At 41.0% G+C, this 26707-nt stretch overlaps 2 protein-coding genes across 2 annotated transcripts; both read right to left on the reverse strand.

Annotated features, from left to right (window-relative positions):
* Positions 1 to 2159: 2159 nt before the first annotated feature.
* On the reverse strand, positions 2160 to 8042 carry upf3a (UPF3A regulator of nonsense mediated mRNA decay). The gene is made up of 11 exons (XM_076263392.1): positions 7777 to 8042; positions 7074 to 7180; positions 6879 to 6985; positions 6624 to 6722; positions 6423 to 6533; positions 6252 to 6307; positions 5956 to 6114; positions 5727 to 5860; positions 5112 to 5403; positions 4280 to 4357; positions 2160 to 3590 (listed from the first exon to the last, which is right to left on the reverse strand). The coding sequence occupies exons 1-11, from the start codon at positions 7915 to 7917 to the stop codon at positions 3423 to 3425; spliced, it is 1452 nt and encodes a 483-aa protein (XP_076119507.1). The 5' UTR covers positions 7918 to 8042; the 3' UTR covers positions 2160 to 3422.
* Positions 8043 to 9275: 1233 nt separating this feature from the next.
* On the reverse strand, positions 9276 to 24540 carry cdc16 (cell division cycle 16 homolog (S. cerevisiae)). The gene is made up of 18 exons (XM_076263391.1): positions 24361 to 24540; positions 23500 to 23554; positions 23212 to 23309; positions 23067 to 23105; positions 22751 to 22891; positions 21223 to 21382; positions 20668 to 20762; positions 20187 to 20320; positions 19979 to 20058; positions 19637 to 19686; positions 19417 to 19490; positions 19097 to 19222; positions 17825 to 17977; positions 17503 to 17566; positions 16807 to 16868; positions 15123 to 15258; positions 12069 to 12159; positions 9276 to 9888 (listed from the first exon to the last, which is right to left on the reverse strand). The coding sequence occupies exons 1-18, from the start codon at positions 24406 to 24408 to the stop codon at positions 9626 to 9628; spliced, it is 1869 nt and encodes a 622-aa protein (XP_076119506.1). The 5' UTR covers positions 24409 to 24540; the 3' UTR covers positions 9276 to 9625.
* Between the last annotated feature and the right edge of the window lie 2167 nt (positions 24541 to 26707).

A 26707-nucleotide genomic window follows, 5' to 3' on the forward strand; every position in this document is an offset into this window, starting at 1 on the left:
TATAAGTCATAACATGCAGCATTTTAACCCATTCGCGCTGGATGCTGCATGATGCAACATTGACCCTCCCGCTGGATGCTGCGTAGCGCAACATTGACCCTCCCGCTGGATGCTGCGTAGCGCAGCATGCTTTTTATTTCATGTTTCTAGGTGCTACAGAGGCTTAGATATTACATTTTGGTAGACGTTGACAATTTTTAGTATGTTTTCAGAAAACCCTTAGGAAATAAGGTTATTTAGTCTAGAATGCCATAGGATTCTATAGGCGTTTTTAGCAGGCATTTTAGGAGTAAATGGGTTAACAGTACATTCAACAGCATTCCTTTAGATTTGCATGCCACCAAGAGCAAAATGACATTATTTGTTATTTCTGGTCAAACTTTGCTTGGATGGGAGAGTGAAATAGTGTTTGTACTGCCATTCAACATTTACATATTTCTGGCTTTGAACGTGGAGAGAGAAAAAGTGATTGCTTCAGTGGGTGACGGAGTCAAAAGGAATGCATGTCAAAAAAGGAGAGAAGAGATCCGAGGCACTCTGATAAATTAATAAAAGTCCTTTATTTTACTTTGGACCTGCCGACGCGTTTCGGTCGCTTCCGACCTTCTTCAGGGCTTAATTACAATTAGTGACACAGGTGCACTTAAAAAGGTAGAGCTCAGTCATGTGATATGATCACATGACTATCAACATATAACAGGTACATACAATAACATACATTAGTAGCATGTAGGATTTAGGAACAGGCAATAACCACTCACATTTACTCCTAAGAGGTCAACCATGTATATATACAAACACACCAGTAAAGTTCAGTTGGACACTATGTATCATAAAATATAGTAGACATATGACAACAAGACAATCACAAAAACACAGAAAAATCAAGATCATCATTGAGTCCAGGATATTTCAAAGCTTGTAGCGTATCAATCCAGTAGGTTTCCCTCTGAGCCAATTTTTTAAGTCTATCCCCTCTTCTAATGTTTTTATGAATCCCTTCAATGACCATGACTGTGAGTTCTTTGGGGTTGCATTGTCCAGAGAATTGAAAATGTTTTGCGATAGGATAATTGGGATTTTTTGTCCTAATGGCGTACTTATGTTCTGCGAATCAATCCCGCAGTCTCCTTTTTGTGAGACCTATATAGAAACAACCACATTTACAATCTAAACGATACACCACATGAGTAGAATTACAATTTGCAAAATGTTTACAGTAGAAAGTCTTTTCACCAGTAGTGTCCTTAAAAAGAGTCATTTTGATGATGATCTTGATTTTTCTGTGTTTTTGTGATTGTCTTAGGTCTACTATATTTTATGATAGTGTCCAACTGAACTTTACTGGTGTGTTTGTATATATACATGGTTGACCTCTTAGGAGTAAATGTGAGTGGTTATTGCCTGTTCCTAAATCCTACATGCTACTAATGTATGTTATTGTATGTACCTGTTATATGTTGATAGTCATGTGATCATATCACATGACTGAGCTCTACCTTTTTAAGTGCACCTGTGTCACTAATTGTAATTAAGCCCTGAAGAAGGTCGGAAGCGACCGAAACGCGTCGGCAGGTCCAAAGTAAAATAAAGGACTTTTATTAATTTATCAGAGTGCCTCGGATCTCTTCTCTCCTTTTTTTTACATATTTCTATTTAACACTGACAATAGAGGTGCTTGGGTGGTAGAGTGAAATAGTGTTTGTACTGCAATTCAACATTTTCACATTTCTATTTAACACTAACAATAGAGGATATGGGGTTAAAAATATATATTATTTATTCTGTATTTGCCCACTAGAGGGAACCATACAAAAAGGATAATTTCCCTACACCTGTCAAACCTCAAATTTACCAAGGAAATGGCAGAACTGGCCCATATCTACTCGTGTTCTGCTTATTAAATCTCACATGCTCCCTATTGAGTTAACTCTTCTTATTTCAATGACCTTGATACTGACCTTGCACAGATCTGATCCAGCTGCACCTGTTTTCTGTATCATCCTGCCCGAAAATATCAGTGGCAACCCATAACGACCCTTGGGACTCTTTTTCTTCCTAATGTCATACACAAATCATCAATAAGAACTGATTATTTGTGTTGTGTAGTGTTAGTGAAATTTAGAAGAAAGTAATCAGTGAAACAATTCTGTATAGGGTGATAATTGTAATGCTATTTTATTTAATCTGTTTTCAAAAAGATATCTTGCTTTGTCAAGGTCCCCAGACACCAATCTGGAAAGAGATATACCAGATGCACAATATCAGACATTCTGTCTGTTAACCCTGTAATACGAATTTTGACAAAAATTCATTTCACAATACCATGTGCAAAAATCAAATCTAAGGCATGTTACACAAGGTACATGTTACATGTTCCGCTGCTTTGTAGAAATCCTAACAATTTAGAAAGTCTCTATCAATGTCTTCATATATTTAAATCCAGCATGTTTACCTTACAGTTGGTATTTCTAAATAAAAAAAAAAGTTCTGTTCTTCTTGGCTCACAGAGATTTTGTCAAATTTTGAACTGTAGACATACACCTGGAGCCAGTATATGTTTAGTCTGTTTTTTTTGTTGTTTCGTTTTTTACAGCAGGTCACTTTAGAGCACCTTAAAAATGAGGGCTACGATAAACATAGGGTTACATGCGTAATATTATAACATTGACAGATACATAGTATACATAGTTAATTCAACACACTTTCTCTTGTCCACTCTCACATTCAGCCCCTCAATGCACACACAATATACAATGTATATGTGTGTCCAAAAAAACAATATTCTTAGATACAGTGGTGCAGATACAGTATATCCATATGTTTGTCATTTTTAAATATCTTTTTTTTTTTTTTAAATATCTATACTTTCTCTGTGATAAAGTCTAAAGACATTCTTTACAAAGTCTACAATCTAAGGGAATCCATTGCAGCTCACTACAAAAGGCCTGTAATAAATTCATCTGTTACACGAACAATGAGGTATCCAATCTCAGCTCAGAGTGTCAATGGACAGTTTTAAACATGTGCTACCTCAACAAATTCCTCCATAAGCTTTGCCAATGTTGTGGCACTTCATGGAATCTAAATCTACTGTAACTCTAAGTCAGATAAATCAGACTCCATCAACTCCTAGTACTACAGCACCAACAACAAACTATGCATCCGTCCGCAGGATGATCTGCACGCGTTTGGGTACGTCGGGCCAGTTGAAATAGCTACAGTGAGGGAGTTTCATTATTGTGCTATATCCAAACAGAGTCAGTAGCAAAGCAAGCAAAATAAACAAAACAAACACAAACAAAAGCAACAACATCAGAAATCAGGCGATGATGGGACGATGAGGGTGTCTCGCCGAGGAGGCTAAGGGTATCGACAGCCTTCACTACTCGCTTCCAGCTCTTTGCTCCCGGTCTGGTCTGCTACTCATCGCCGCTCTTTTCCGATCCTGTCCCCAGGACGGCGTCGTAGCAGCGGTCACCGCAGTGCGACTCGGGCGACTGGGCAGCGCAGTCGAAAGCCTTGCCGGAGGAGCCCAGGCGCTTGCGGTTGCGCGCGCCGGGCTGGTAGAGCTGCATGGCCGGCCGGTCCTGCGCAGCGACAAGGGGAGAGAAGACCACAGGAGAGAAGAGCAACACACTCTGTCATAACAACACAGCCTCACTGACCACACACACACTGGCCACTTCTGCTGTAACCACTTCTAAACATTACGCTCAGGGGGCTCAGTGACCTTGGAAGAGAAGATAGATCATTATGCAAACAGATAACATTTTTACACATTTAATCATTTACCATCATTTTCTTTTTATAAATAAAGTGGAATATTTTTACAACACTAATGCCCCCATTACATCTTGCTACAGGAAATGTTTTATACTGTAACATTTCTAATTTCTTAACTGTCTTGAATTTATGCATTGGAAAGTTTATATAACCTATTTATTCAACAACTCAAACTATGAGAACAAGATGCATTATTTACTTACTAAATACACAAAAGATACACTCTGTTCAGCAGTAAGCTACCTGCTGTGCGCATTACTGATTTTGACTCCAAGGCACTGACTATCAGAAAGAAACCCTCCCCCAAACACGCACCCTGTAACATTAACAATCTTTCTTTTATTTTTGTTTTGTTTTAAAGCCACCCACAGTTAGGCCTTGCATCCTGTGGAGCCTCCCAGCATACAGTAGGCTAGAATAAAGTAAAGTGGCACCACCCCCCACCCTCTCCCCCTCTTCCCTGGATTAGGAAAGGCTCAAAGGCTAGCTGTACCTTCTCTGGGAGAGCCCCTCTTATCTGGTCCAGCCCCTCAGACTGGGAGGTCCTTTTCTCCTGAAGCGCTAACACAGACTGAGAGACACGTGACTTGCGTCAATATAGGCAGCCCATCATCCACCACACGCCCGCCACAACAGCCAGAGAGCAAACACAGCTAAACTGCCTCTACACACATCCACTACATCAGTGTGTGTGTGTGTGTGTGTGTGTGTGTGTGTGTGTGTGTGTGTGTGTGTGTGTTGGTTGGGGCGCAGCACGACTCATCACAACACAAAAAGCAACGGGATTGCAATACAAGCACCCCACCTCACACCACCCAAACCAACTGACCACCCGCCACCACCCCCATTCAGGGAAGCAGCCTGGAGTGGGGTGGAGGGGAATTTGTATTGCAAACCGTGACGGGAATGATGATGCAATGAGTGTGTGTGTGTGTGTGTGTGTGTATGTGTGTGTGTGTGTGTATGTGTGAGGGTAATGATGATGACCCGACAACACAGTCTGGAGATAATGGGTAAGAATTGTTAGTTTTAACCTTCTGAGGGGAAGGCTCAACACTACATTTACAACCAGGAACTCCTATCAAAACAAACGGTCATTCATGAGGTATCATAGACTTGTTGTTGTGGCATGTTAAAGTCTAGAATACAGGATTTTGTGCAATTGAGGTGAGTTAGTGTGATGGTGATCACTTGACGGGTGAATGAATTGACCATAAACCCCTGTGCTCTGTAAAGAGGTGGTCATGGCAACCCGTGATTTTTTTTATGGGATGGATGAGAAGCGGGAGAGAGACCCCACTGACAACCGTCAGCGTTTCGCTCACCTTGTTCCGGATCCGCTCCTTCCGGCTGGCCATGTCGTCCCTGTCTTGGTTGCCCAGCTTGTCCGCGGCGTCGGGGCCAGAGTAGCCGTACGCGTGGTGCCCGTGGCCGTCTTTCTTGGCCCGCTCCTGGCAGTAGCCCTTGCCCCACTTGGTCTCGTCCTTGCGGCGCGTGAACTTGTCGAAGTCGTGGTGGCGCTGGCGCTTGCGCTCCTCGTCACGGGCCCGGTGCTCTCGGTCCCTCTGGCGCCGGCCGTGACCCTCTCGCTGCTCCTTGTCGCTCTCAGCCTGACCTCTGCACAAGAGAAGAGACCACACGTGGTAGCATCTATTGCAGCATCTTGGTATTGTGTATGGTAGCATCTATTGCAGCATCTTGGTATTGTGTATGGTAGCATCTATTGCAGCATCTTGGTATTGTGTATGGTAGCATCTATTGTAGCATCTATTGCAGCATCTTGGTATTGTGTATGGTAGCATCTATTGTAGCATCTTGGTATTGTGTATGGTAGCATCTATTGCAGCATCTTGGTATTGTGTATGGTAGCATCTATTGTCATCCTAAGGTTTTTGCACTGTGGCTAATACCACACGGTGGCTATGCCCATGTGATCTTACTTCTCCTTCTGCTCTTTGGATTTCACATGAGCAGCTGGCTTGTCCCATTTACTCCTGTCTGTCTCACCGCTGTCTCCCTTCTCTTTGAGTCTGTCCGAGTCCACATCTTCATCCCGGTCACACTTCTTCAGAAGCTATGAAGGAATGTAAGTTACATTTAAACGATATACAACTACTCATAATGTGTGTGTGTGTGTGTGCACTGACATTTTGAAATGTTTTTGTTCACCTTAATCTTGATTTCCTTCTCGGAGAGTTTCTTCTGCTTCTCGGACTCTTTGCGTTTTCGCCTCTCCTCTTCCCTGCGTTTCCTCTTCTCCTCCTCTCTCTGTCGCTTCTTCTCCAGCTCTCTGCGCCTCCTTTCCTCTCGCTTCTCCTCCCTGATTCTCTGTGCAGTCAGACCGTCATACGGCTGGTTAACTCTGGTGCTGTGCTGTTACAGTGCTCTCCAAGTTCAATTAAAGGCACTTGTGCTTTGAAACATATGTTATGGTGCTATAGAAATAATTTGAATTGAACTCATACCTGTTTTTCTAGTTTCTTATTTTTGATGTACTCCAACAGTGGTGTCGTTCTTTTAGCTACACACACACACACACAAAAGGAACCTTTAAGAGCTACACAGCCAACTACATCTGACAAAAACACAGTCAGGTAAGTGTTGATCAAATGTGTAAAGGCCATTGCCTCCAATACCTATGAGTTCTCTGGTCTTTGCCTCGATTTCTCCCAGTAATGTTTCTGGATTGGCCATTGATTTCTCCTCATCGCAAGAGTAGGTCTCCAAAAACCGCTTGTACTCTGGGTCTGGGTAGTAGACAAAAGAGGTTTTTTTTTTCCATCCACAGATAAGCAGGCTGATTACATAAAACCAGAGCTCTAAAACATTGAATAAACCTTCTTCAATGCTCCCTGCTTTGGCATCTTTCTTCTTCAACTTCTTTTTGGATATTTTTTGAAAAGGTGCAAATTCTACCACTGCCGGATATTCTTGGCCTGAATGATATAATATGAGACATTTTTAATAAACAAAAATATGCAAAGAGCTTTTTCTAATAATTAATCTGATCTCTTTTTGAGTGGCAGAGGAATGTGAAAAAGTGAGGAGTAAACATGTAGAATACACAGATGGAAAATAATACGTTGTGTTACCTTTGTTGTCTATGAAAACATAACCGTCAAAACGGTCCCTGAAGAGAACTATGTCCTCTGGGTTTTTGAAATTTATATACGCTCTTGAGAAAAGATGCGGATAAAGGCTGCAGGGGAAAACGCAAGAGAACACAGTCTGTAGATCCGTAATAATAGGTTCGGTCATATTTTAATTAAATAATCCACCCATTTTACCTATGATCAGCTGGAAAGAATTCAAAGTAGTCATATGACGGCAACGGACTAAGTTGTTCCTCCAACTGGTCTTTGGATAGACTCGGTGGCAGTCGGCGTATGACAACCTGTTAAGGAGAAACACTAGAACTATACATTTTCGAGCACCATTAAAATGAATTTGGAGGATAAGCTAGGCTAATATGGCCACATTTTCGGTATTAACTCATAACTGTAAAGGTCGTGCATTGGGTAAACTAAAACCAAGCAAGGCATCCAGTATACATTATCTGTCATAGTTTTGTAAAACGTTACATAATGCCTTCTCTGCAGACATTAAATATTTCCCTGTTCTGCATTGGTGATTTAGCCACTGAACGCTGATAGCACTCACACACTAGCGCACTAGCCTAACGTTTGGGTTGTAACATTTTAGCTTGAACAGGACTAGCATGATATAACGTTAGGGTGATATATTATGGCATTACAGGAAAACAAAACGTAGAGAAGGCGTTTGCATTTATTCTCTGCGAAGAAAACAATAGCTGGGTTTGATGAAACCCCAAAACGTTTCCACATATTGCTAACAGCCTTATGGAGCCTTTAAAATATCTCGCCCACTATTTCGCTGTCTATGGTGCTGATCAGCGCCACCATAACGATATCCGTCAACACTGGGTTCGATGCATTCAAAAGATGCAGAATGGCGTTATATACTCCATACCTTCGTAAATACTTCCTTTTTCTCTTCTTTGACCTTTGGGCCTGGAGTAACGTTCTCTTGGTCCCGTTGGATATCTCTGAACTGTATCTCTACGATGCTTCTCTCCCTGCTCTCTGTCATTTGCTCCTTTTCAGACTTCATCTCTCCATTTCTCCCCTTCAATGTCGGGGTCTTTCGGTCTCGCGAGAAGTCCCAACCAAAACACCGCGAGTTTCGATCATAATGACATTAGGCATCTACTGTAGGCTATCGTTTGATTGTTTTGTTTTTTTTGCAAACATATATTTTAGTATTTAGTATTTTCAAACTTTTATTGTCAAGAAATGCAAAGATAATTCCATTTACACAGGCCTAGCCAGGACTAATTGTAGGATATGCCTGGCTAAAATAGAGAACTAGCAGAACTACAGAATAACATGGGGAATCCTTACCAAAGGCAAAATGACAATTCTATATTATGATAACCAATAGTTATTTAGACCAGCAACTCTGAACCGCGTAGATACATTTAAGACCACAAAAAATAACATTTAAGGCCACAAAAAATAACATTTGAGTAAAGACGCGTGAAGACGCATTTTCCTCGAATGAGAACAAAAAATCATCGTCTGAAAGATGGGATCTCCGTCTCTTCGGTGTCACTTTCACTTGCAGAGGGATGAACTCTTCCTCTGGACTGGTGTAGGGGAGTAGCCGTACTGGCGGTGCTGAAAGTGCTCCATGCATCTGGACTGCTAGGTTGGCTTGGCGACCGTCCGAAGCTATCACGTCCAGGGACTAAGCAGAAAAGAGATAGGTAAACAGCTAAAACATGAAGAGGTGCGTTTTCGTGGTTTCTGTACCAAACAATTGCTGTCACAATGAAGCACTTACCACTGAGAAAAGTTTGCTTTCCACTACTAGTCTCTACACAAAGTCTGGGCGATGGCCATTCGGGAGTGGACACCGAACTCTTCAAACTGGGAACAAAAGTGGAGCATGTATCCAAATCCTTACACACCCGTTCGTGTGTGTACGTAATTGTAGACTTGGATGGCGTGCAGCCCATGACTCTCCATAAGTGGTTGAAACATCAGAGTGGACGCTGCGTAAAGGGCTCGAGTCACCATCCCTGATCCCCGATACCCATGCCACATCTGGCTCACCTCGCGAGTTGGCAAACCTTCAGACCGTGACGTCGGTGAGGCTTTTAAGAGGCAGCGTCAGACCACCTGAAGCGTGCTCGCTGTCTGACCACAGGCTGGCTCTAATTAGAACCACGCGCGCCTAGAGTCCCTAGGACCCGGTGAAAACAAACATCTTAACTAAGAGAGCGTGAAGAGGAAATGTCACGACCAAATAAGAGCAAATTACCTCCTCATTGCCGCAGAGGGGATTGAACGATTACATGTCTGAGGTCTTTTTGTTGACACACTTCATTTGACGGTAATAAAAACTACACATATACTCCGTGTCTGGTTATGTATATGAAGAATACAGCGAAGAGAAGAGATACAATGTAAAAATATGGATGCAGGGTTTATTGTATGAATTCTTTTCATTAAACCCCTCTTGCATTCAGCCTCACATTTATTCAATGTAAAAATCCACAGGTGAGCAACACACAAGTGCCTGTTAGGGGGCAAGAGTTAGAGAGGGAGGGGTGTGTGTGTGTAAGGGAAGGGTAAAGAGGGATGGTTGGTTGCTCAGAGTAATTCGCAGCATTACTTTCTTCTTTTTCAGTCAAGTCACTTATTTCACTAGGACGTGCTTTCTTTTCGCCTTTACCATGTCCCTCTCCTCATCCGCACACAGCCCTCAGCAAAGAGAGAGTGTCAATCAGTTCTCCAAGCTCCATCCGGCCGCCCGGTCACGTGCTTGTGTCCGACATGGACGTCTCCAACATCATGTCGCTCTCGTACAGGTCACACTCGAGCGGGAGTGAGCGCAGGAACGCAGCGTCTCCCGACTTGTCTGCGTTCGGTGGCGGCGGCGGCGGCGTCTCCAGGGCCATGATGCCACTCTCCTCCAGCGGCTGCATGCGGCTGTCGCTGGCGTCCGCTGACGTGTTCAACATCTTCATCAGCGCCGGCGTGCTGAGTGTGGTTCGCACCTTGTCCTTGATATCCGTCCCTGCGGGGAGGGGGGGGGGGGTTGGGGGGGGGACAAGTGTCAGGTCTCACATTATTTTTATTTATTTTATATTTTAATCACAATATTATATATTATTTTTTATTACAGGTATCACATTCTTGTAAGAGTGTTACGTGCATAAATCCCACAACAGCATAGCTTCTGACTGAGTCTAGCTTCCTTAAAAAAAAAAAAAAAAAAAAGGCACCCATATCGGCAATCCCAGGCAATATCACATAGAAGAAAACACTGGCATCATTGAAGTCACAGGCTTTATGTAAAAGGTTAACCACACATCCCAATAATCAAGAAAATGGTAGAGAGGACCACTAATCAAAGTATGTCTAGACCAGTGTTTTCCAAACTTTTCTTCTGGGATATTCTTGCATGCTACGCAGTCATCACTCTTCAGCATAGTAAGCTGTTTCTGTATTTTTAAAGAGAGGTGTAGGCTACGTTGCGTTGCAGACAAATGGATCCATAACACAGTCAATTCCAATGTACTTAAACACAGTAAATAACTCAAGTTGTTATATTGTAGCCTATTTGTGGAGGTTTCTTTATTTGGAAAGTTGAATCCGCATTTTCCTCTGGAGTTAAACGTTTGCTTGTTTGTAGGCTTATACTAAGGCTGTATATTGATGTTGTGACAAGCTATGTTATAAGAATGTGAAATGAATAAATATCAGAACAAGAGGCTTTTCGCAATAGCCAAAAGATAATGCACCTTTACTGTAGCCTAGTAGAGTTTGCGAGGTGAAAAACGAGAGGAAATAATAACGTTTAAAATGTCAATTTAAATTGTAGCCTAATATAATGCACTGTTGTGCGTTTTAAATCCGAAATAATAAGGAATGTGAGGAGGTTGCGATTAACTTTAAAGAGTGCATCTACAATCGAAAATATCTACAGCCTATGACGCAAATTGAATAGCCGGTATATGGATGTCTGCTTTAGCTGACAGCAAGGTAACTAGATTTTAATCGGTCAAGTTGAAGAGCTGGTGTCCGTGCATCATGTCTCTTGCATTTTGCAACTGCGAGGTCCATGGCAGGGGCCCCACAGAAATGTTTCAGAGCTATTCTAAGTGCAAAATTGCACAGATGGCTGTGACTGTGGTAAACAAACTATATCCTAATAGAAAACTGATAGCTTTCCTGGCTAAATGGTATAAGTTACGCGAGCTGCCACTAGGGGGTACGCGAGATGAAAAGGGCAATGTCGGAAAGGTGTTAAAAATGATTAATCAATTAATAATCTAATTCATTCATAAATAATAAATAATTTCAAATCGGGTTATAATGATATGGAAACGTGAAATTAAAGGAAATCATTTGTAAACTCTATAGCCTAGTAGGCTATGTTTTCAATAAAAAAAATAAGCTACCCACAATGCACATGATTTCCTGCGGGCAGTCAGAATATCTTGCGCGTTAGTTTCGTGGAAGTATATAGGTAGAATGCTACGCAAACATGGAAAACTGGCTAAAAACATGGACACTGTCCAAAAGGCCTAATTAAAGCGATCGAAGAGGAGAAGCGAGAGAAACAGAGCAGGAGACAGGTAACGATTGGATGGGGGGCAGAATGATGAAAGTGGAGATGGAGCGCAGGGGGATAAAAGAAAGGACGAGACAGAAAAGACTGCGCGAAGATAACGAAAGTATGATGAGGCATATAGCCCTAGGCTTTACATGGATTGGAAAACTGCCACAGTGCAGTGCAGGTGCTATCTAACCAGTCTAATGTTATCCTCCACTTTTTAGCGTGAAAGCTCATAGACCAGTTTGATTTTGTTATTTGTTATACTGTAGGGCGGCTAATTAAACATGATGCCTGGAATGCGTCAATAGAATGTGTTACTTTTTTATGTGTCGGATGGATGGTGGGGGTACGCGAGCCGAGTCAGGATGTAGAAGGTGGTCCGCAGGAAAAAAGTGTGGGAACCGCTGGTCTAGACTATGCTATATTCTTTCTTCATTCAAACTACCAGGCTCATGGGTTCTGTTCACACTGTGAAAGGCCGATTTGTTCTACTTAATTCATGAAATAACAGTTAGCGGAAATGGAAAACTTAACTAATCAGCATGTGAGACATTTTAACAAAGAACCATGTAAGCTATATACACAATATACCTTGAACAAAAAGGAAGAAAATGAAGGAGTGCAGTGTATAGTACCTATATATGCGTCTGTATCACCAATGTACATCTCTATGCAGTGGCCGAGCATGGTGACTGAAAATGTGTCATCTCTCTTCAGACCAAGCGCCTGTAAGAGGGGAACAAAGGCAGTTTAGATGACAGTATGGCATAGTAAAGACACAGAATAAGTCACAAAATAACCATCTTTTATCAAACTCAAACATGAGGTACTTTGAATACTTAGGTTTACAAAATGAAAAGACTCACTTATAAGCCTTTATTTTACATGTTAGCTAGGTGTTCAGACACAACTGAAATTGAAGAACAAATCAGCTTAGTTTTAGTTTTACAGGTTTTGTAAAGGTTTTTTAAAGGTTAGGGTGCAGATTTGTGAGAGGTGAGTTAGGGTCAGGCCTTGCTCAGCATTAATTGTCCAGAAATAATAATAATAATAATAATAATCTTTATTTGTATAGCACCTTTCATACACTACACATAATCCAGCTCAAATGTAGAACATGTAACACAATAATATAGAAAATAAAATACAATAAATAAAACATCACAAATTTAGAATTAAGTAAAAATGAGAATTCACAAGACAGTAAGGAGATACAGTAGATACAACACATACAATACAAGTAATGCAGTTAAAATAGGAAGAGCCTGTAAATAACAGCAGTAGAATGTAAAATAATGTGAAGAAATAGGGTACAAGATAAAAGTGAGTTAACTAAATACTCTCATATACACATATAACATTCAGGTCATTTTAAAAGATATGTACAGAATTTGATATACGGAGGCAGGGTGTTCCATAGCTTCGGTGCATAATGGATAAAACCAGCTTCTACACTTTGCTAATTACTAATGTCTTTAGCAGTGGTGGAATGTAACGAAGTACAAATACTTTGTTACTGTACTTAAGTAAATTTTCCACGTATTTGTACTTTACTTAAGTATAATCTATAGTGCATACTTTTGACTTTTACTTAGTTACATTTTGCAGCAATTATCTGAACTTTTACTCCGCTACATTCCTACCACACCATTGTTCCTTTTTACGTTACATTTTATGATCAGTTTTTTTTTCTCTCTAACACGTACAAGGGGGCTGGGTTGCTACCAAAGATTCTAGAGCGCTACATGCCCCGCTTCTAAATCTTTGAAACATAGGCTTCTAGTCTAGACCAGGCAAAGCGTGAGCTTGTAGCCATCTGCATTCGGTAGGCTATATTCACCAGACCCATGGCTAGACTGGACAAGTAACAGAGTTCTGTGCCCTGAGCATATGCTTGCCTTTCTCTGTCTATTATCTGCAGCGTTAGGGCCTCCTCTCCGATGAGATTGCTAGTCCGCAGGGCAGCGAAGTTACAGGCTATGCCCATGCTTGCGGCACAAATGAATGGTAGACTATTATAGAACTGCTGGCCGAAAAAAACTAAACATTTTCCATATTAGGAAATATTTCTTAATTGTGTGTGATCAAATAAAGAGGCATAGCCTACAATTGGGGAGTATGTGAGCGCTCATTCAATGTCTATGCGCGTCTGCGCAAGTGAAACTGAACTTTATCATAGACACATTTCTCAACAACTTTTCTGTTCAATCTGGACCAGCAGAATTGGCATTACGATCCACCGGACGTTTCCCTTGTCTACCCGGTTAAACTTTAGGCTCTCGTGTTTTGCTGAATGATATTTAACTCAGCAGATCACCCTAGATAAACAAAATTACAGTCTCCAGAATTGTAAGTCAGAATGTAAACTGGGCCACGGATGGTTAGCACAATTACATTAGTTTAAAACTATCTAGCCTATAACCTAAAACTAGGTAACAATTAAAATGCCACAGCCCATACGGATTTTTCTTTACCTTTAATACTCAAAGTACATTTAAAAGCAGGTACTTTTTACTTTTACTTAAGTAGGGTTGTCATTGTGGTACTTTTACTTTTAGTAGAGTAAATATTTCTCTGCTTATTTGTACTTTTACTTAAGTACTGAGTTTCAGTACTTCCTCCACCACTGGTCTTTAGTAATGTCTGTTTCTGTCTTTACAAATCCGAAAGGTGATCTAGACTGAGATTAACAAGGAGTTAACACATTAAAGTTGTTTTTGAGGCAAACAGAAAACGGCAAACGATGAGTCTGTTGATCTGTGGTCTCAACTTACCGGTAACATAAAAGCTGGCTAGAGATGCAATCTTTTCCACTGATGTGAGTTACTACCACATGTGATACCAATGAGAAAGATCATGAGCCCTTTTTTGCCTATATGCATGTTTCTTTATCATAGACTACTGAAATATCCAGTTATTAGTGTCAGCAAACGCTGCGGAAATTGCAAAAGATATTTATCTTACAGCAGACAAAGGGTACGAGTTTGACAGCGCACTGTGGACAGAATGAAGGCAGATGCACAAAGTGGATAGTCAGGACGAAATTAATTAATAAAAGATAGTAAGTAGATAGATCAGAATTGGACACTGGTTGAATGTGATTGTTTTATTCAATTTCACTTCACCAGAGAGGTCTCGCCTTGATGTAGCTTCTCGCTACCTATATCACCGCTGAACTCGGGCCCAAACTGTTTCCCTATCCCCCAGAGTGAAATATGATACAAAGACTAAATTTTGTAGACCTTTTTTCAGTTTTTTTATGTGTTTTTTATGTTCCTGACAACTTTGCAATCACTTCCCTGATCCAGAAAAAAGAAGTAGAGATTTCCTACTAGAAAAAGTACAGTGCAACACCTGCACAGAATTCGGGGCAAACCGAATTAGCGCACAGAATCTTTGAGGTTTGAACTTGAAAATGCAATTACAAAAATTGGACATCCTTGTTTGGAATGCAGCCTAATTTTTTCGTGCCAAAACACATCAATGTGCGCATGCATTACCGTTTTGGAAGACAGATGTGTTCACGTTAGAGATAAAAACAAGTCACTTATAATTTCAATTCAAAGACAGGCCAATCTGACCTGAACAAAGAGAAAAAAATCTGAATCGAAACATGAGGCTTGTAATGTGAACATAGCCTAAGTGGACTCAATGGACTTCACTGATCTATTGCATTTCAGTGGACTTACCGTGTGAAAATAGTCAATGGCACTTTCAAAATCTCCCATGAGACTGTGCACATAACCAATGGCTGAGTAGGTAGATGCATTCTGGGGGATGAGCACCAAAGCCTGTCGATGGTACTCTAACGCCTGGTCATACTTCCTGTTAAAGAGAAACCACATCACACAGTCAATGATTAAGGGTGTCACGATTTCGATATAATATAATCTCAATCTCGAACTTCGAACTCAAAAGTAGAATCGACGATGCAGCCACACCCCCAATGTCACGTCCAGCATGTTTGCCAAGACGCACAAACACACACGCACGTGCTGAACCGCAGCGTCAACACTCCTCTAATTTTAGGCTGCAGCCAGTTAAAATATACACATCAACCTACCGAAATCAAAGCCCCTCTTGCTACTTTGAAATCACCGGTGTGGAAGTATTCATTCATTCATGTCAATTAACACTAACTTAGCCTACTCAACTTTGCAAGTGAAAAGGTTATCTAGTTACAGTCCAAGGTTACTTTAAGGCCTAAAATGCACATTGATAAGTACATATTGCATGAACACTAACCTTGGGTCTCTTCGGAGTGTGCTGAAACAATCAAATTATCATTCTGTGTTGTTTAATTTCACTATGTTCACGTCTCTGTTTTAGCCTGATGTTAGTTCTGTTTACATTACAACCTCACGGTTGGAAAGGTTTCAAAATAAAAAGCGGTTTCAAAATAAAAGCCGCCCGAAACAGAAAAGGAAAAGGCCAAAAAGAGTAAAGAACATATAAGGAATGCATTAATAGTAATATGAAAAAAAAAGATCGAAAATCGAATCGAATCGTGACTTTAAAATCGAAAATTACATCGAATCGAGGATTTGGAGAATCGTGACACCCCTATCAATGATGCAAACGTTATTGACTCAGCAAGACATCCTGTACGTTTTTGATTCTAATCTAATATTTGAACAAGACATGGAAATGCCAAATGCAATACTAGTTCTTATTTAAGCCACCTACATGTAGCACATCAGATCACCTTCCATACTTCCATATAACACACACACACACGCACGCACACACAATAGAAAGAAAAACAACCACTCAAAGGGGTGAATAAAGCCTAATAGCTTCTTGAAATGTGAGTATGTGTTCCTCTTTGATATCTGTTGCATATGTATGAATAATTCATGGTGGGACATAATGTCAGGCCTAAACACAAAGGTGATTGTACCTGAGCTGAACGCGCACACACACACAAAGGTCATCGTCCCTGAGCAGAGCTCGGCCAGGCAAGCCGAGCAGCACCCAGCCTTCTCAAAATAGCCGGCAGAGCTACTACCATGCTCCGTATACTCTCACACTGACTCTTAATGTAAGAGGCACACAGTAGGGTGGATTTAGAAGTGTGTGTGGGTGCACGTTTCCAGCAGCTGGGTGGACTTAATGAGTATGGCAATGGGTATCATAAACAAAGGCCGAAATTAATTGCAAATCAATGCATAAGCAAAGGTTAACAAAAAAAGGAAATTATTTGGAAAGCTTTTAAAATGTGTTTTAACAATTTTCAACTAACTGCTGGTTGAGGTCAGCCATTCTCAAAACAGTTATGCAAACTTCCTGTAATGCCAATATTATTATATACTGTATTAAAGTTGTATGTAAAGTTTTAAACAGAACAAGAACCAATGCATATACACCCCTTACTTTAGTTTTCGACAGACATGACCCAAGTTGTTCAGTAAAGGTTCCCACTTATCCACTGTTACCTGAAATGCCAAACACATGAATATATAAGAAAAACACAGACTGGCCTGAGCTTCACTCCATTTACAAACATTATTACTCTTACTCTTCACAATGCTAGTAGAACGCTCCATCGACTTGAATGGGATTTCCCAAAGTTCTACGGTAAGATATATTCATGTAATTACCGCTGCAAACATATAATTACCGCTGTCAATGGCAACAGGTTTTGTACTTCTGATACGTCTTTCATATCACTACGCAAGGACTGGAACTTCATTCAAACGTGAAAGCAGACGGTTGATCAGCTGTGTTCTAAAGAATGTTTGATTCAAGTTCAGCAGCGTGTGCTGTTGCAAACTATTTGTTTCACAGCAAATGCCACGATGAACGGTAACAAATAGGCTAGGCTATGTAGGCTAAAGTCATATCGTGAGGAGTTTATTATTTCGTTTTGGCAAGTAGCTGTATAATAAGCGGGATAATGTATAGAACGCCGGTCATTACTGTGAAAATAAGTCCCTTCAGGGCGGAACAAGACCCCTCCGCTGCGCGTCAGGGTCCGGTTCGCCCTGTCGGGACTTATTTTCACAGTAATGACCGGCGTTCTATACATTATCCCTTACTTATCCACATCAATGCGAGGAAAACACAAACCTCATTCCCAATGGCTTTGATCTTATCCATAGCATCCAGAAACAATTTCTCTGCAGTCTTAAAACTGAAACAGCACAGGAACATTTAATCAATTAAAACACACCCCCACACACAGTAATAGACATAGAGAACAGTCTTAATCTCTACCTACACAGTTTTGGATTTAAAGTCTCAAAGATAAACAAAGGAAATGCATGAACGTCATATCCTTGATACATAGTCTTTATAAGCTACACCTTACTAGGGAGTTTATTTATCAATTAGGAAAATAATGATGTACACATTTTATTAGTTCAAAGGCATCAAGAAACACAGAACTCACTCTCCGTTCTGAAAGGCCACCACAGCCACCTCATGGATGACAAACGGATCCTCCGGTGCTATGCTGAGAGCCTGGCTGAAGAAGCGCTCGGCCAGCTTGGAGTTGTTGGTGAGGCCGTACTCCAGCCCGATGTAGAGCATGGGGAGATGGCACCTGAGGGCGAGAGACGGGCAACACCAGCGTGAACTCGGCGGGCTGCAGAGGACCTACCGGTCACTCATATTACTTTGTCGAGTGTTTCAAGAGTGCGGTTCCAAGCATTTTGGAGCTGGTTTTCTTATACAAGGATCAAGAACATTTGTGGACTTAAAGAAAACTTCAATGAAAATTCGAATTGAAACAAAAATACTTTTAAATATAGGGCTAATTTTAATCCATGTTTGGGAAAACAGCTCTCAGGGTCCACTTTCCCTGAAGGGAGTCTGTGGTATGGAGCATGTCTACGGTATGAATAACATTTATTATACGGCTCTTCACAATACAAGTAGAATGCTCCATTGACTTGAATGGGATTTCCCAGCGTTCTACGGTAAAATAAATTCATGTAATTACTGCCGCAAACATATAATTACCGCCAATTACTGCCATTACTGTCAATGGCAACATGTTTTGTGCATCTGATTTATGTCTTTCATGTCACTCTGCAAGTATTCCAGTCACTTCTTGCAATGGAACTTCATTCAAAAGTGAAAGCAGACAGTTGATCAGCTGTGTTCTAAAGAATGTTTGATTCAAGTTCAGCGTGTATTTTTTTCTCCGCAAAAGCCACAATGAAACACTAACAAATAAATGTAAAGAGAGATTTTTTCGTTTTGAATGTAGCCGTATAATAAGCGGGTTAATGAATGGAACGCCGGTCATTATCGGTAAAATAAGTCCCTTCAGGGCAAAGTAAGACCCCTCCGCTGGAGTGTCGGGCTCCGGTTCGCCCTGTCGGGACTTATTTTCCCGATAATGACCGTCGTTCCATACATTATCCCTTAATGTAATGCTCTTGGTCCTCCATTCTTTCGGACAGACAGGACCCCTTTGTAAGCGCTTCCAAATGATGAAAATAACAATTCTGATTGTTTTGAACAAAGCCTCATTAATTTCTTGTTTTTCCCTGAACCACTTGGCAAAATAAATAAAGCTCACTAAGAACTAAATGCTCCAAATATGTTCTCACACACGACTTACCATGTACAGCACACAGTCAATTTCATGTGTGCAGCACAGGGAAGAATTTGAATAGTATTTTTGGCTGACACGGAAGTATAGCAGAACACACACCCCTTCATCAGCTGTGCAGCAGTGAAGTAGGCCGCCATGGCCTGGTCATGCTCACTCTCCACAGCAAACGAGTGTCCGTACGCGATCCACGCCGGCCCATACGTCCTCTCCAACGTTGTAGCTTTACTGAGGAGAAAAAGAAAGAAATAGTAGTGTTAGATTAAAAAAAAAAGAGATGATGGAAAAAATATTTGAAGAAAAGACTATAAAATAACCCCACTATTTCCATTGAACATAAAGGATTAGTATACGGGTCCCTGACTCTAATGTGTGTGTGTGTTTGGGACGTGACATGGTCTTACACGTTGAGTAGGTCTTACCTTAGATATCTACGAGCATGTTCATTTTTATGGCCAACCATTAGATAGTAACAACCCACAGCAAACCAGGACACCTGTTGTTTTAAAAGACAATTCCCTGTCATTTAATGACTGATAAAAGAACATTACTAGAGGAAATTCACTCTATTCATCATCCACCCAGACCTATTTATACATTTTAACTTGATAGAACTCGGAAAAGAACACTACATTTATTTACCGGGTTATTGGGATACAAGTCCACCAGCTTGTGTGAGAGATAAAACAGCTCTGAAATGACAAGGGGTAAGCATCCAATTAGCCACAGAGGATCGATAAACAAAAGTCAACTGCCTTTATGCAACACTGGAAGATCCATCAGTTTTTCTGGGATAAGTATCCATATAACTATAAGACGTACATGTGTACATCATGCAATAGATCATGATTAAATGGCTATACAAACAAACTGACATACTACATTAGAATAAAAGTGGCCCTCTCCCTTGTGGTATGATGGCTCATATTTGACCTACACCAAATGGCTAATTATTAGATGAAGGAGTCCAAGTCCTTCTCTTACCGTTTGCTTTGCTGAGTTCTACTAAAGTTCCTATGTGCACAGGTAAACAGTTGGCATGGAATGGGTCTTTCACCATTACCCTGTAAATACAAACCATCAGAGGAATCAATCAAAACTCACCAAAAAAAATGTATTTAAAAAAAAATCTGAAATCTTCAACACTGCTTTACAATGCAATTCAGAAACTGTGACAACTCATCAAACGCACATGGAAGTGAGCTTGTAGCACATTTTGAAGTCACAGTTGTAGTAATGTCGCTCTGCTAGAGAGACGACTACATCCAAGTTGTCCTGGAGACCGTTGGCCAAATCAGGAATAACCATTTCGCTGGGTTTGTTGTACTGCAAATAGAACAGATGAGATGGAGAGCTTCCGGTGAGTATGTGGGTCAACCAGCAATGTCATTAGCATCTCAACTGGCCTCAAATGCAAATGATTTACGTCAAACATGACAAGGCACAAGTCCTTGAACACGTAGTAATGTCAACAGATTTAATGCCGTGTTTAAAAAGTAGGTAAACCCCACCCACCTACACAAAAGCACACACACACACACACACACACAGAGACAAACAGACACAAACATCCTGAGACAAACAGGCAAACAAACACAAAAGATTCCTGAAGAGACGTCAGCAACATTCTTAAGTAAAACACATGTGGTTTTCTGCCGTTGCGTTCCACGTACCTTTTTCAGCTTATTCTCAAACAAAAACCGGAGTAGTTCTTCCTCTTCCTCCGTGCACTGTTGACTTAAAGGAAGGGAATCCAAAAATTCTTTCTCTACAATACACCAAGAGAGAGACTATTAGAATCAGAGGGACACCATACTAGTGTAAATGTTCTCTAGAACACCCATGGGTTCATTTCCACACAAGCGTCAGAGCAAGGGCCATGCACAATATACTGTAAATGTAAATCAGGTTTCTAGGCCAAGTATACTTGCGTATACAAGGAATTTGGTGTCTGCATTTATCCCATCCGTGAATTAGTGAACACAGCACACAGTGAACACACAGTGAGGTGAAGTACGCACTAACCCGGAGCAGTGAGCTGCCTTGCTACATCGGTGCTCGGCGAGTCACTGTCAACTTACACTAACAATGTTACGGAGTAACATCATAAAATTATATTATTGTAAATCCAATTTTAAGTTTGTTTGAATCAAACTGGTGTATATGCTTTTCCAACAATCAATACTGAATATTCATGGTTTCCATGGAGTGAGCGTCCACTGCCTAACCTTCTTGGGCGGTCAGCATGTGATGGGACGTTAAAAGGTCAAAGGCTTCAAAGCAGTAGACGTCAAGTTTTAAGGCCTCTTTGTAGCTGGACGTGGCCAGTGGCCGGTTGTCCATGGCATCATAGATTTTCCCCCGCAGGAGACAGATGGAGCTGCTGATCTGAGGAAGAGCACCAAAGTGTATTCAACAAACAAACAAACACACACACACCCACCCACCCACCCACCTTCACAAAAAAAAAAAAAGTGCTACAGCGAAAAGTCAAGAGCGCACATCAAAGACAAATCAAACAGACGTCCAGACTAGCTTGCTGTAGGTCTTACTGTTAGTCACATGGTACCTCAATAACCTCTGGACAGTGGCTCTGTTCAGTTTTTTGGTTGTTTATCTCCAAAGTTTTGATATAACCTACAATTTATTTGGTTATTTAGAACATTGTTTCTTAACTGGTGGGTCGGGACCCAAAAGTGGATCGTGGAACCGTTCTGGGTGGGTCGCGGAGGTTGTGTCAAAAAAAAAAAAAAAAAAGAAATCGCTCATTTAAAATGCTATCTTATCAGATCTAATATTGGACCTTTATTCTGATAGACTTTATTCTTATGTCAGTCATTGCCATGGGCATAGATAGACAATGTTTATGTGACAGGTCATGTTAGACATAATTTTAGCGGTAAACAAGTAGGCTACGACCCTGAATATTTGAAGTAGGATATGGATTCACTTAAATTGAGGACAAAATAGGACAGAAACCCCAGTGTGTGGTGTGCGGTGAATTGCTGGCACATGAATGAAACCATCAAAATGAAAATGTCACATGGAAACCAAGCACCCCTGTCAAAGACAAACCTGTCGAGTAGCCTACTTTGAAAGAGGACATGAGGAGTTGAAGACTTCACACATGTAGTGCCAAACATCAGCATGTTCCAAACAAGTGGGCCTACAGGCACTTTTCGCTTTTGTTGTTTTGAAAGCTAAAAAAAAAATATATGGGCCGCGACTTGATGAACATGGGAAATTGTGGGTCCCAAAGCAAGACCAGTTAAGAACCACTGATTTGGAATACTTTTGTAAGGGTATACATAATTGCAGTTGTCCTGATTCCCAACAGGGTTCCAAATCATTCTCACTGATAAAACATTTTCTATTTCATTTTCAAGGACTTCAAAGTCATTTCAATGGCCGATTCAGAGGTTGAGCCCAATTGACTGAAACCTGAACAACAACCTTTTCCATCTACTTTCTGCAATGACATAATTTCATTAGACTTAAATGACAAAACCAAATGTCACAATTCCATCCAATTTTTCCAGGCCTAGCAAATTCAATTTTAAAATCTCACAAGCGTTCCAGGATTCCCACGAGATTGTGGGAACCCCGATGCTCGGAGTGATTAAGTGATTTCTTGGCCTCTCTGAATGTTCCATGACAATGTTCCATTAACAAACTCTTACAGTCAATCTCCTGGCTGGACACATGCAAACAAACAGCACACAAAAGTGTTTGCAAAGAAAACTGGGTGTGACTTACAGAGGCTGGGGACATCTCCCATTCCTTTGCGTTATCCTTTATTCCATTGTCCTCCTTTATAGGCTTATCAAGCAATTTCTTACTGGCTGGTTCTTCCATATCCAGAATGTCCAGGGCCTGTTGGTACTCTTTGGCAGCATACTGGGGAAAAGCAGAGAAATGTATAAGCAAATTCCTGGCAGCAATTCAGTGGTTCTGATACATAGCCTACTGGTCAATAATACATTACGCATAATAATACACATACGTTTAGAGCATCAGATATTTAATCATAACAAATGTCTAACAAACAAGTCTAATCATGTTTAATACTCACATGGCATCTAGCAGCGAGGTATTGACAAGCTCCATACAACTACAATGAAAGATAAACAGGCTATTACCGGTACACAGAATAAGCCAGAAAAACATGACATTTGGAGCCTGATACATTATCCATTACAGGTGGGTCTGTACTGTACCTTATCAAGTTTCCGTGATCTGAGGGCATGTGAGGCTCGATGATATTGATTTGTAAGATAAAGGCACTGTGCTAACCAGTAAATGTCTTGAGGGTCCTCTGTAAATAGAAATGCTCATGACAGTAAACAACAACATTGAACACAGTGATATTCAAAACAAAATAATTTGGGCCTAATCTTATGCGAGGTGGTGTTTAATACATTAATGTAATGCCTGATCATTAACATAATGGTCAATCCCATGTATATTTTAAAATGTGAAAGCTGAAAATATAGGGGGGCTCTTACCATGTGAAAGAGATGCTATTTTGTCGGCCCAAAAAAGGGCACTTTGATACTGTTGCTGCAAGGAGACAGGGAAATCAGAGATATGTACATAAAGCAATAAGCACTTTTTAGACGTGCTTGTCGATGTGATGTGTCAGAAGTACAGCAGGGACACAAGGAAGGGGGCTTTGCATGCAACTAACAGCTGCCTACATATCACTACCACCTCATTCCATTAGACACATTTTATTAATCTGCCAGGGGAACTAGTCAATATCCTTCGCTATGCACAAGCTGCAACAGCTGACGTTGTCATTAGAACATTTCCAAGAACAAGACGTTCACATTAAATGTATATGAATTCAAACCATTAGAGTGCATCGCCTTGCTTCATAACAGCGGAATTCTAAATTAATCAGAAAAGTGTTCTACACCACCACTTGACAATCAACTTCATAACCTAACTGTGATCCATCAGAGTGTAATGTATGCAAAGTTTCGTGCAGTTGGTCATCACTGCCATGATTTGGGCTAGCTACCGTTAGCTAGTTATTGGCTAGCTGTAGTTTCCACATAAGTTAGCTTGTCAGGATGACGACATACTGTAGGACCTGAAACAAGGCCTGCAAATCTGTGATATACCAAATTTGCTGGTTTAGCAAAACAAGTCTCGTGAAACTTACGAGATAACGTTATTAAGCTAACTATCCAGATGACGTGGTGCCAAGTTAGCTAGGATAGCTTGCTGGCAAGCTAGCGTTAACGTTAGCTATAACGTAATAGCAGGACTCAGGACTGATCAGCTAACTTGCATTGCAGAAACCCCATAGCACTAGCTAGATTGGCTAACTGCAGCAACTAGAGAGCAAACGGATTTCGTACCTGATCTATGTAGTGTCGAACACGCTTTCGAAGTCTGTCAAGGTTCATCGTGATTGTCCTAAATTATTCTACAACATTGACAAGAAGACCATACTAAGACAATGGAAAGGAAATTGTGTCCAGACGATCAAAGTTGGCTCGGCAAATGCAAAGCGCAATTCAATTCCGCGGTTACTTCTGCACCGGTAGTGTAACAGTGAATATGGACCGTGTAGGAAACTGGCCGGGACTAAGCTTGAGGGGAGCAAGAGACAGTTCCAAAATGACTGGATGATATGTATTTAGTTTTAGTGTTAGCAGCCTAATTTAGTAGGCTATTTATTCAGTGGTTAGACCTAGACTATCAAAACATTCTCAAAACTTCTTAACACTTAAGATTAGGAGTAGGCTAGGCTCTGTCAATCAATTACATGTAGGCACAAGTCTTTAGTGTTTTCATAGCACATTTGAACCATGAGTCTCAGTGCCACCTGGTGTCTCATAATCACATAACAGATCAGTCTCTCCAGAGTTGTGCAATACCCTTGGGTGAAACATGGCATCAGGGCCTAGGTGAAACTGGAGTAGGTGGAGGCCAAACGGTTATAGGGCTGTATTTTCGGTCACCAGCGCATGGCGTAAAGTTCGTTATTCACCGGCGCGAAGTTGAATTCGTTATTTTGCACCTTTATTTTTTAAGCATTGCGCCCAGGGGTGTGGCAATTAACAACCTAGGGAGGGACCTGGCGCATTGTCTAAAAATCGCTATCATACACCACCTAAACCTGGTCAGAAGTCAATGGCTAGTTGTTCATATGCTATGTCAACAGTCATATTGGCAGGTGCACGCACCATCCTTCTATCATTCATGAACGCACACCAGCGCACGTCCATGCAAAGCATTACAAATTGCACGATTACAATGGTAAACATAATTAGAATAAAGATATTACGAAATACTGTACATCTCATGATGAGTAGTTATTCACCATCATTTGCAAATTGGTAATGACGGTTAAAAGTGATTAGGGGAGAGGCGAGAGACAATGGAGCACAGCTGAAGACTCACTGTCACGATATAAGCAACTCCTCTGCAGGATAAATGTTGTTTTATTTAGTCATTTGAGCAACATTAGGGTAAGTGTTGCTTTTTCCAGCCTATGTTTTCTATGGTAACCCATTGTCAGTCAATAGTGAAAGTAACTGCATATAACTGTCTTGTCGTGGACTGACTCCTTGGTGAAGTTATTTTCACTTTGCCAATGAGTTCAAATAATAGACGAGTGCAAATGCGTGAAGGCTATGCTAGGTTTTAGTAAAGCATGGTTTAAGAATGACTATTCCATACGGTCTCGCAAGCAGCCTCCTTCAAATGCGCCGTTGAATGCCAAAATACCAATGCATTTATTTGACATATCGCGCGTTGCGCCGTTAAAGGGAATGACAGATGTCATTCTCATTGGTTTAAAATTATGTTACGCCCCAAACACACCCATATGACTGATTAAAAGACCTAGGAACACCTTGTTACGCCATGCGCTCCACTTTTGAGAACGAAACCCCTCCCAATGTGAACTGGACATCCTACTAAATTTGAATAGACTTTTGACGAGTGACGATGCACTTTAGAATGTCATGATAGGGCCCATAATGTGTGATCCTATCCAGCACCTTGTGTGCGCTCCCTGGCCAAGTGGTAGGCTTGGTCCATGCAGCTTTGCTGTTCTTCCACATACTCAGCTCTCAGCTCTCCCAAAAATGAGATTAGCTAGGCTGTCACAGTGCCTTGTGCAGCTTAAGGGCTGCGGATATGAAACCTGAACAGCTGGGGGGTATCGGAAAAGAGGATCTGACATTCACACACATGCTATTATTAAGTAGCCTACATAACAACTCATCTAACAACACACAAACACACACACACACACACACACACACACAGAGAGAGAGGGAAAACTATGTTAAAACAGACTCATCACTCATGACATCTGTAATCTTCTCAACAGTTAAAATGAACTAAGAATTCAGGATTATAAATCACAGCATTCCATCAGTCAATCACAACTTGTGTTAGTCAGTCAGATCACTGTCTCCCTCAATCCTATGAATGCAGAATTCCCTGAGCCAATTGGAGAGCAGGGTTTGTCCTTTAGCCAAAGTCCCTTGCTTGGGCCAATCAAATGCAAGGAGGATTCTGCCAGAATGAAAGCAACAGCCAATCTATAAGCATGATTCCCAGAGCCAAAAGTCATCAGAACGTGAGTAGGTCATTTCATGAGAGTGAATGTATTCCTAATGTTTACACAACCACTATCCCACATGAGAGGCAATTTGTTAAATTTAAGTCAGCTCACAAGTAAGACAACTG

This window comes from Alosa pseudoharengus, unplaced genomic scaffold, assembly GCF_046254945.1.
Source record: "Alosa pseudoharengus isolate Yale_2024_CS ecotype anadromous, Long Island Sound unplaced genomic scaffold, YU_APseudo_1.1 YU_APseudo_1.1_scf_3, whole genome shotgun sequence".
Taxonomy (NCBI): Eukaryota; Metazoa; Chordata; class Actinopteri; order Clupeiformes; family Clupeidae; genus Alosa; species Alosa pseudoharengus.

Coding starts and splice junctions, on each gene's coding strand:
- cdc16 (XM_076263391.1), bottom strand. CDS start 24,408: ATGAACCTTGACAGACTTCGAAAGCGTGTTCGACACTACATAGATCAG. Junction 19,491..19,636: donor ACTTGTATCCCAATAACCCG/GTAAATAAATGT, acceptor TTAAAACAACAG/GTGTCCTGGTTTGCTGTGGG. Junction 17,567..17,824: donor GTGGCCTTTCAGAACGGAGA/GTGAGTTCTGTG, acceptor GTGCTGTTTCAG/TTTTAAGACTGCAGAGAAAT.
- upf3a (XM_076263392.1), bottom strand. CDS start 7,917: ATGAAGTCTGAAAAGGAGCAAATGACAGAGAGCAGGGAGAGAAGCATC. Junction 7,181..7,776: donor AAAAGGAAGTATTTACGAAG/GTATGGAGTATA, acceptor TCTCCTTAACAG/GTTGTCATACGCCGACTGCC. Junction 6,308..6,422: donor AAAGACCAGAGAACTCATAG/GTATTGGAGGCA, acceptor GTGTGTGTGTAG/CTAAAAGAACGACACCACTG.